A 10,892-nucleotide genomic window follows, 5' to 3' on the forward strand; every position below is an offset into this window, starting at 1 on the left:
AAAATACAGGGATGTTAGCCTGGGAAAAGATGCAATGGACAAAATAGCAAACAAGGATGGGAAAAAACTGATACTACCATCATCTGTTGTGAGAAATGGTTGCAAAGGGGGATTTCATATCTCCTGTATCCTCTGTCATTTTTTGTTTAGTTCTGTGGAAAGTTGTGAGAAGCACATTCTTCGTAAACATTTCCCAGGTGAGCTGATCTTTGCAGACACTAAGGAAGGACAAGAAAAAGTCGAGCTGGAAAAGAACACTCCTGAAGATAAAAAAGTGATGTTTCTCTGCTCTTGTTGCTGGTATGTCACCCACAATGAGAGGTTTTATCCACCTCCACAGATTCTACCAACATGAGGTGCCCATTCTCAAGAACATGATAGAGCCGTACTGTGAGGCTTGCGAGCTGTTACTGAACAATGACACGGACATGGAGGCTCATCAGAAGCTGCACTGTAATCACTACATTTGTAACACCTGCTACAAACGCTACATTTGCCTTGATGCCCTCCGCCATCATGTCAGGGAGGCACATAACATCCAGGGCAATACTGAGCTGTCCATTCGTCAGGTTACGTATGACTGAATAGGAACAGCCAATAAGTGCTCTCAGTCATTTAGGGCTCTCCATCACTTACAATCACATCTTTTTACATATGTGCATATGTACATATGTTCCGCTAAAAATTTATATAATACATATAATACATAGGACCCATTCCGATAGATATCAACCCTAGCATGACACACTGACCCATACTATTGGCGATCGTCTCAAGGATGGTAAATGAGTACCCGATTTAAATAACAACAAATCATAATTAATTTTCATGGGATATTGTAAATTAAGTGAAATAAAGTAATACAATGTGTTTAAATGAATTGTGACATGAGTTTGTATAAAATTAAAAAAGAGACTATGAGACTCACATACCGTGGTGGTTTGACTTCTTTCTTTTTTTATTATGAGGACTACCACAACAGCATGCAGGCCAGCTATAGCACACTGACACACTGACCCAGTCACCGCCTGTTACATCGTCATACATTGTTGCGTCATACATTGTTACCAGGCCGTCTGCGGTATACCGGCAAGGCACCGCTCGGCAACAATGTATGACGATGTAGCAGGCACGGCAAGTCGGGTCAGTGTGTCAGGCTATTACGGCTGCCGGCCCGCCGCCCCCCGCTAGGCGTTTTTAACTTTTTAACGTATGTACCACTGCGAATGATAAAACACATGAAAAAAAATTGTACAATTAAAAAAAATGGGAAGACTGTGTCTGGTGTGGGGCTTCTTTCTTTCTTTCTTTTTTTTTAGTGCTTAGATTGAGAAAGTACTCTTTCGGGAAGAGTTGGTTGGCCCTGAAAAGGGCCGTTGGAAGTGTCACAAGAGCACAAGAGCACAGGAGCCGGGTGTGTAGAGTATCCATAGCACCGTTCTATAGATCTAAATAGGTGGTGCTCACCCCGTCGGGGAGCACTTTTCGCTTCCCGTAAAAGTATGTGAATGCGTCTTTGTGTTGGGTATACGAGTACATCGTATTGCCCCGCATCCGCATTCCCCGATTCACACCACTCGCGCATTGGTGGTCGCGCAACCCAGAGAGGTACAGAGCCTTGTCCACACCTCGTGCGCTCACACCTTTGCAGGAGAGTTTGTCTTGTTGGATGTGTTGGATGCCCCGTCGTAACAATAATAAGTCTTGGAACACAAACTGACGATGGCATCACCGGTCCACTCGACTTTGAAAAGCCCCGGTGTGCGCTTATCGTGGTCGTAATGGTCGCGACGGGGTAACCACGCATCCCGCTCGGTCTCGTACAGGGCTCGCAGCTCGGGTTTGACGAGGGATTCCCAGTCTGGATCAGACCAAGCCATGTACGCAGAGTCTGTGTCCATCTCACAGTACTGCCAATCCGCCTTGTCGAAAAAACGAGCCATGAAATCGTAATAAAATTCCAGCATGCGGAGTTTGGCATACTGGTAGACCATGCACCCTATTTGCTAGGGGAGATTGTAGCGAATGGTCTTCTTGCTACTCGTCACTTCAAAAGTGGTCTCGTCGATGGGGTCGACGGATGCAGGGTAGGCTTGTCAGTATTAGACATATATACATAGCAGGTGTGTTGAACATAACCGCGGCTGGGAACAATGTAGCGTCACGCGCACGGCTCAGCCAGGCCGACGATCATGATCTATGATGTCCAATAATTATTGTTTTATTCCAATTTACATAGAAAAGGCACCAAATCCAGAGAATAGGACCACAGAAACGTGTAAGGCAACATATAGGTAAAAAATAAGCTGATTGAAAGCTGGTTGAACGATTACCTGGAACTGTTGACATTTCTTAATGGATATTAATACACTCGCTCATAACTACATACATGTATATACTGAATACGTTGTACGTGCAGGCCTGTGTACATGTACATGATTTATATATGTACATTTATTGTGCGCATGATTTTTTTGGAAACGGACCCTGAGATGACCAACGCTGAATGCGGAAAGCAACTACTCATACATGCACATGATTCAACATTTGGACTTCAAAGACTATCCCCAAAGTCAACATACTCGTCGTTATTTAAAACGAAATAGTATGCAAAGAAACGAAAATGAAAAAAACTCAATGCCTACCAACAAAAATGAAAAATGTCAACTGGCCGGTATGGGGCTCGAACCCGTGACATTCGCGTTATTAGCCCATTCGCGTCATTCGCTCTGCCGATTGAGCCAACCGGCCATTCGTGCAATACGGTGGCTTTTCAATCTCCATAATCAAGCAGCGCCTGCTGTATACGTATATCAGGCAGCGGAAGATCAGGTCTCCGTGTTTTAAAAAGATAATTTTTAAATAAATTAAAATAAAAATTGATTCTCATCAAGAATGTTATTTATTTTCTGGGCCGTTTATTCGCGTACCTCTAGGCTGGAATATTCGACCTTATAGACGGGTTGATTATATGAAAGAACCCACAAAGAACTAACAAAACCAGTAGAGCATTATAATCCTGGTTTATTGTCCGTGTAGACAAGGCGAGTGTATACATCAGACTGATACGGAGTTTGTTTGACTTCAGTTTTGGATCCACTGTCTATACATCAAAACCTGAGTCTTAGAAAAGATAGCGCTGTAGAGTGACGTACCACCGAGGTGATCGACCTTTTATAGGACAACCCCGGCTTGTAAAGTTGGAGGGAAACGCAGGGCGCGGGCCTAAGTGAGAGCACTAAAAGTGATGTATCATTGGCGGGCATGTTTTCATATATCCATCTCGGCTACATTTTCCCGCGCGTTTCATACAGAATCCTCCGCCTGGCAGAGCTGTGCGCGTGACGCTACATTGTTGTCAGCCGGGGTTGTGTTCACCTCGCCTGCTATGTATATATGTAATATATGTATATATGTCTAATACTGACAACCCTACCCTGCACCGGCTGCACCGACTGACCTGCCTGCCTACCTCCCACCAGCCTGCATTGGAAATACATAAGTAACAGCAATACGTTATACACACACAAGAAATTTTGGTGGGTGTTTTCCACGCCGCGGGATGTATGTGTATATACTAGCGTGATATAGCGTGTAGTAGACTAGAGTACAGTATAACAGTATATGGAATATAGATATAGATAGATAAATAGAGAAAACAGTGGTTTGTTTGTTTCAGGCTGGGTATAAATTAGGCAGAGTTTTAAGTAACACCAATACATTACGTAAATACACAAGACAAGGGGATGTAGATATAGATAGATAAATAGAGAAAACAGTGGTTTGTTTGTTTCAGGCGGGTATGAATTAGGCAGAGTTTTAGGTGGAGTAGAAGGTTAGGAAGACTTTGAGGATTTGGGATTAAAAAAATAAAAAGGGAGACTGTGTCTGGTGTGGGGCTTCTTTTTTCTTTTCTTTTTTTAGTGCTTAGATTGAGAAAGTACTCTTTCGGGGAGAGTTGGGTGGCCCTGAAAAGGGCCGTTGGACAGTGCTGCTGTTTTCTTTCTTTTTTTTTTCTTTTTTTTAAACAGCCATTTTTTTCTTTTTTTAAACAGCCATTTTTTTCTTTTTTTCTTTTTTTAAACAGCCATTTTTTTTTTTTAAACAACAAATACGAATAAAAAACGATTAAAACAAGACTGACAAACAATTAAAAAAAAGAGAGGAATAATACGTAAAATGTACAAATTACAAAATGGGCACCGCTGGGGTGCGAGACGACGAGCACAGGTAAGGCAGATCGCTGCATGCCCACAGGGTAAGAGACACGCATCGGACACTCTTACATAACAAATCCGACACTCACGTGTCGGAAAACCGTCGGATGTGTGTCTCCTCCTCCTCCCCTGTGGGGAGGCAGCAAGTGCCTCACCTGCACCGCTCTCAGGTGATGGTGGGTTGGTTGGTGGTGGGTCGGCTGTTGTTGATGACGCTGGTGCTGGTGCTGGTGTGGGTGGTGCGGTTGGTGGTGGTGGTGGTGGGATCGACCCCGGAGCTGGCGTCAATGGTATCGCTCCCACCGCCGAGGGGATTAAAAACCACTGCAGAGGAGGGTCGACTCGCAATCGAGCCTCAGTGTGGCGAACTAAGGCTCGCCTATCCTCTAGGCTGATATAATTTTGGGAATTGACAGGCCTCACCTCCCCCGCTTGCTCGACTGGTATCTGTGGCTGTGGAGCTGTCGCTGTTGGTTCTTCAACCCCACGGCGGGTGTCACCACCCCGAGGCTGGGGTGGGACGTGAGCTCGGGGCCGACCCCGACGAGCGGATAGCCAGCCAGGTGGTGGTGGAGTTGGTGTTACTTCCATCAACCGCTCACTCTCGCCGTGGTCTGGATTTGGACTCCCACGTAGTCGTTATTCATCCTCCCATTCGGTTATATCGTCCAGGTCAAGCCGCCGGGGTAGCCGCCGCCCGACGCCTCGCCCCCGGGAACTCCTCGGTCTGAAGAACCGATTAATATTCGGTTGGGTTAAACGCCCCTCCCGGACGAGGGTTATTAATTCGGCTAATCTACCTCGCCCACGCCCGCCCTGGGTGTTTGGTGATGGTGGTTCGGTGGTGGTGGTGCTGGGAGATGTCACCATAACTCCCTCCCTCACTCGACCGCACCCGGCGCAGGTGCAGGGCTCAGCTCGTCTTCCCCGGTTGGGGTTCAATTCCAGCTGGGGCTGTTGCTCGGGTCGTTCTGTATTTTCCAGCTGGTGGTGTTGTTGTTCGGTTGTCGGTTCGACATTTTGGGTAGTAGGTTGTTGTTGCTGTTCTGGTGACTCTGGTGACTCTGGTATGACGATTGTTGGGTCGGACGGGGGAGACCAAACCCAAGCTTCTTCGTCGTCACTATCCCATGGTGATTCCTCACTCTCTGAGGTTGTGGCCCACTCATCGTCGAGATCTCCCAAAAAAAGAGCCATAATAATAAACTGTCGATACAAGCTGTCGATAATTTGTACTCAGTCTGACCAACTCAAATCCGCGGTTATGCGATATATACTTCTAACCCTGGCCTGGGCGAAAGCACGACAAAAGGAATTATCAGCCCACTGATTGGATGATGAGTGCGAGCGGGCTTTTATGTTTTCTCCCGCCCGTTTCATACAGAATCATCAGCCCGGCAGAGCTGTGCGCGTGACGCTACATTGTTGTCAGCCGGGGTTGTGTTCAACTCGCCTGCTATGTATATATCTTATATATATGCAATATGTCTAATACTGCATCGGCTGGTGGTTGTGATTTCTACGTGTATAAGTGTCAATTAAATAAGTGGTCATTGTAGGCTTAGATGTCTTCTTTTCTTCCCTGAACCCGCTTTGCTTCTTGAAAGTTAATTTAAGACAGTAAGAGCTATCTCATGTTACATGTTTGTAACAGTATATGAAAAAGTATGAAAAACTTTTTTACTGGATAATTTACTATCCACAGCTGAGATCGTTAGATTTCTTATTGAAATAACAGTAGTTTTAGTTCAATATATTTAAGGATAGTTGTGTCTTTTAATAGTTTGTAACTCCAGTAAAGCTAGACAGAAAGCCTGAGTAGCTTAGAGGATATTTCCTTATTTATTTCGTAGTAGAAATCCACGAATGTGTGCGGTGTCAAATGTATGTAAACAAGGGGGCTAACTCCTGATGGAATACGCTTAGCAGGGGCGACTACTTTTGTTGGAATAATGGAAATAAGGGGATATTTGAAGTTAAAAACAAGTGAGAAGCGATTGCTTAATTTTAACGGTGAATGATTCAGTGGCTAAATATTTACAATGGGAGATTTTGATCCTAAACAGTTTGTTAATGCGCCCGATCAGGATGTTTTTGAGAGTTTAAAGAAGGAAGACTTGGTTAAGTTAGGGACATTTTTAGGTTTGTCCGTAAAGTCTTCATGGAGGAAAAGAGATATGCAGTATACTTTGTTGAAAAATTTAGTGGACATAGGGAAGTTTGATAGTTCTGCATTATCTGATTATGAGTTCGAGGGTCAGTCTGATGCCGAGCTTAAGTTTAAACAGTTTGAGTTAGAAAAGTTGAGATTGGAGAAAGAGGAAAGGGAAAGAGAGAAAGAGAGGGAATATGAGGAAAAAAGAGAAAGAGAGGGAACATGAGTTACAGTTAGAGAAGTTGAAAATGCAGAGAGAGGAGAGAGAGAGGCAAGAAAGAGAGAGGGAAAGAGAATTGGAGTTCGAAATGAAAAAGTTAGAGGTAGAGAGAGGTGAGAAACCGGGTCCTTCCGGTAGACAGGATTCAGGATTTGATGTGACCAAATACATTCGGTTAGTTCCATCCTTTCAGGAAAAAGAGGTGGATAAGTATTTTCTGCATTTTGAGAAAATTGCAAATAGTTTGAAGTGGCCTAAAGAGGTCTGGACTATGTTATTACAGAGTGTGCTAATTGGAAAGGCTAGGGAAATTTACACTCAGTTAAGTGTAGAGAATGCTTCCAATTATGACTATGTGAAAGAGGTAATTTTGAAGGGTTATGAATTGGTGCCTGAAGCTTACCGCCAGAAATTTCGTAACTATGAAAAAGGTAGAGATCAGACATACGTTGAGTTCGGTCGAGCTAAGGAGCAGTTGTTCGATCGCTGGTGTACAGCCAAGAAAATAGGCAAGGATTTTGAAAGTTTGCGTCAGCTTGTGCTGGTAGAAGAGTTCAAGCGTTGTATTCATAATGATGTAAAGGTGTTTGTTGATGAGCAGAAGGCTAGTACACTTGAAGAGGCAGCCAGTTTAGCTGATGATTATTCCTTGACACATAAGGTTACATACACGGGTAAGCCATTTAATTCATTTATACGTAGAAATACCCAGTCACATGCAACAGGTAGAGGTAGCTCTATACAGAAGAGTTCTACACCAGGCTCCAATGGTTCTACAGCTCATGGTTCACGTAGTTCAGATTGGAATGGTAGTCCTCGAAATAGGGTCACTTTTAATTTTTGCAAGCGGGTAGGTCACGTGATGAGTGAATGTTACAAGTTGAAAAGGATACGGGAAGCTCAGAATGAGCCTAAGCCCACAGGTCTTTGTGTTACAATGCACAAAACATTGCCGGAAGTTACATCAGCAGTTAAAAGCAGATCTGAGTAAGCTGATATGGGATTGGATAAGATTCCCAAATGCTCTATGGATAGCTTCGCTCCGTTTATCAATTCTGGTTCAGTGTCGCTTAGAAGCGACATGTCTGGTGCTACCCCTATAAAGATATTAAGGGATACTGGGGCATCTCAGTCTCTGTTGTTGATGAATACTCTGCCCTTTTCTGAAGAGTCGTACTCTGGGGTTCGTGCCCTTATTAGAGGTGTAGAGTCTAGTGACTTTGTCAGTGTTCCCCTTCATGATATTTATTTGTCATCAGATTTGATATCTGGACCTGTCAGGGTAGGCATTAAGCCTTCATTACCTTTTGAGGGTATTCATTTGTTGTTGGGAAATGACTTAGCGCATGATAAAGTTACTGTTGATCTCTTAATGGTTGATAAGCCTTCTCTGAATTCAGTCACAGAGCCAGTTGAAAGCGAGATAGCGGGTTTATATCCGTCCTGTGTTGTTACAAGAGCTATGTCTAGAAAAGTCAGTACGGACCAGGGTAGTACTGTTGATTTGAGCGAGACTTTTCTCAACAACATGTTGGATGGAGATTCTTCCAAATTAGACAGCCAGCAGGAAGTAGATACTAATTTTGTTAGTGGTGATCAGCCATTTTGTAGGACTGAGTTGATTGCTGAACAACACAGTGATCCAAGTATTTCTTGCTTGTTTAATGATGCAGCTAAAGATGGTGAGTCTTTACCTGACCCATGCTACTACTATGTCAAGTCTGGCATATTGATGCGGCAGTGGAGGCCTCCCGATGTTTCGTTGGAGGATGAATGGGCAGTTAAGCATCAGGTAGTTGTGCCCAAGTCTTATCGTAAAGACATACTGACTATAGCGCATGAAACGCCGTTAGCAGGTCATTTAGGTGTTAATAAGACCTATCATAAGATTCTCAGTCATTTTTATTGGCCAGGAATAAGGAAAGATGTTACTGAATTTTGCAGGTCTTGTCATGCATGTCAGTTAGTGGGGAAACCTAACCAGACAATCCCCAAGGCAGCCTTGAGGCCTATTCCTGCAATTGGTGAGCCATTCAGTAGAATCTTAATAGATTGTGTTGGTCCGCTACCTAAGACAAAGTCTGGAAATCAGTATATGTTAACTATAATGTGTACTTCAACTCGTTTCCCTGAGGCAATTCCACTAAGGAATATTACTTGTTATGTATGACTATTTAACGTTTTCATGTACTGTTAGTCTGCGGACCTTTGTGTTATATGTTGAAAGCATAACAGGCCGTGTTATATATGTACAGCGCGGACCTGGCCGAAAGCACCTTGTTCAATGCTCTGTTTATTTAACTGGCTGTTCATTGGCTGTTAAACTCTGTGTTTAAAAATAGTTGAATCCACCTGGCACGTATATAAGCCGTGTTTTCTGTGCAGAGAGGAGATTTTTTTGCTGCATCCACTGGGAGCCAGGAGAGTGTGCGACGCTCTCGTATCGAGTCCATTATATTTATATGAGCTGGTGATGCCAGTTTCATTTGGGAGGACAGATTTTTATGCCGGCACCGTTTGTGTACCACAGTAGTACTGATGTCTGGTTTATGTGAATTTCTGCGGAAGTCACGTTTATTGGTGTTCGGATCTTTATTATGACTATACAGTGTGGACTGTGTAATTTGTTTAACACGCTGACCGCACCTGACCGACAAGGTCGTCAAGGACTCTAAACTGAAGTTTTCAGTTTTGCAAAGGACGTTCGTTCTGCCACAAGGTGACATTACTCTACGTCTCTGAACGGCTCGTTTGTGAGCTTCTGCGGGAGCTGTGACTGATCTGAAGTGGATTATACCTCCATGCCTGTATTTACCCTGTGTTGTGCTCTGCGGGTGTGACGTCATTCAAAGGCTTGACTGTTCCAGTTCTGTGTAACCTGTGTACTGTGTTCGCGTTCGCTAACCTGGCGAAGTACCTGTCTGGGACAATTTGTAACTTGTGTGAATTGTGTGTTTATCCCATGGTCTTTACGTTGGAGCTCCTGGAACACGTTCCTTGGGATGCAAAGGTGAACTGGAAACTTTTAAAGACCGGTAATACTGATGTGTATGTTTTTTTATGTTGTTGTTGTTGAACTGTCTGTAAAACTGTACGTCTCATTTTATATATATAGCATTGTTTACATTGTAATATTGAGTCACTGAGTCTGTTTTCTGTTGCCGTTTTCAATACCGTAACATACTGCCAAGACTGTAATTAAGGCTTTAGTTAAGTTCTTCACCATGTTTGGTCTGCCTAAATCAGTACAGTCAGTTGGTGTGTTCCAACAAGTTATGCATGAGCTAGGTATTAGCCAGCATAAGTCCTCAGCTTATCACCCACAAAGTCAAGGAGCACTAGAGAGATTCCATCAGACACTGAAAAGTATGATAAGAACTTACTGCTTTGAGACAGGGAAAGATTGGGATGAGGGTGTACCTTTGTTAATGTTTGCTGTAAGAGAGTCTACAAGAGTCACTTGGATTTAGTCCATTTGAGCTTGTGTTTGGCCATACTGTGCGTGGCCCACTACAGTTGTTCAAGGAAAAGTTTGTGTCTGGTGATAGTGACAATGTTAACCTATTACAATATGTGTCAAGTTTTCGTACTAAGCTCAACAGAGTATGTGAGTTAGCCAGAGAGAATCTTACAGCTTCTCAGAAGAGTATGAAAACTAAGTATGACAAAGACAGTAAGACGCAGATTTGAAGTTGGTCAGAAGGTATTGGCCTTACTTCCAGTTAGTGGTAAGCCACTTGAGGCTCGTTATTTTGGACCCTATGTAGTAGACAAGAGGCTAAGTGATCTTAATTATATTATTTTCACTCCTGATCGGCGCAAATCTAGACAACTTTGTCACATTAACATGTTAAAGCCATATGTAGACAAAGATAGCACTGATCTCAATGTTGTACATCCTAGTGGAGTTGCTATCTCTTGTTTTCCAGTGCCAAGTTGTAAGAGCGCCATAAGAGTTGTAAGAGAGAATTAAAGCGTTTTTTGGGCATGGCAGGTTATTATCGTAAGTTCTGTAGGAACTTTTTATTTGTTAGTGAGCCATTAACTCAGCTGTTAAAGAAAGGTGCTAAATTCTTGTGGTCCATTGAGTGTCAGAGATCTTTTGATAGATTAAAGGCCATGCTAAGCAGCGGCCCCATACTTGTAGCACCTGATTTTAATTTACCATTTAAGCTAGCTGTTGATGCTAGTGATATATCTGCTGGGGCAGTTTTGTTACAAGAAAGTGAAACAGATCACGTTGATCACCCTGTATGTTTTTTCTCTCGCAAATTTGACAAGTGCCAGAGAAATTATTCGA

At 43.3% G+C, this 10,892-nt stretch overlaps 1 protein-coding gene across 1 annotated transcript; it reads right to left on the minus strand.

The window, feature by feature from the left end:
• Positions 1-2,006: 2,006 nt before the first annotated feature.
• On the minus strand, positions 2,007-4,808 carry LOC135463435 (uncharacterized). Its single transcript, XM_064740695.1, has 2 exons — positions 4,373-4,808; positions 2,007-2,092 (listed from the first exon to the last, which is right to left on the minus strand). The coding sequence occupies exons 1-2, from the start codon at positions 4,806-4,808 to the stop codon at positions 2,007-2,009; spliced, it is 522 nt and encodes a 173-aa protein (XP_064596765.1).
• Between the last annotated feature and the right edge of the window lie 6,084 nt (positions 4,809-10,892).

This window comes from Liolophura sinensis, chromosome 3 (genome assembly GCF_032854445.1).
Source record: "Liolophura sinensis isolate JHLJ2023 chromosome 3, CUHK_Ljap_v2, whole genome shotgun sequence".
NCBI lineage: Eukaryota > Metazoa > Mollusca > Polyplacophora > Chitonida > Chitonidae > Liolophura > Liolophura sinensis.

What these genes read in the sequence shown, in the direction of transcription:
- LOC135463435 (XM_064740695.1), bottom strand. Translation starts at nt 4,808, where the DNA reads ATGGAAGTAACACCAACTCCACCACCACCTGGCTGGCTATCCGCTCGT. An exon ending in ATCACCTGAGAGCGGTGCAG is followed by an intron (nt 2,093 to 4,372) that starts GTGAGGCACTTG and finishes AATACTGACAAG; the next exon opens with CCTACCCTGCATCCGTCGAC.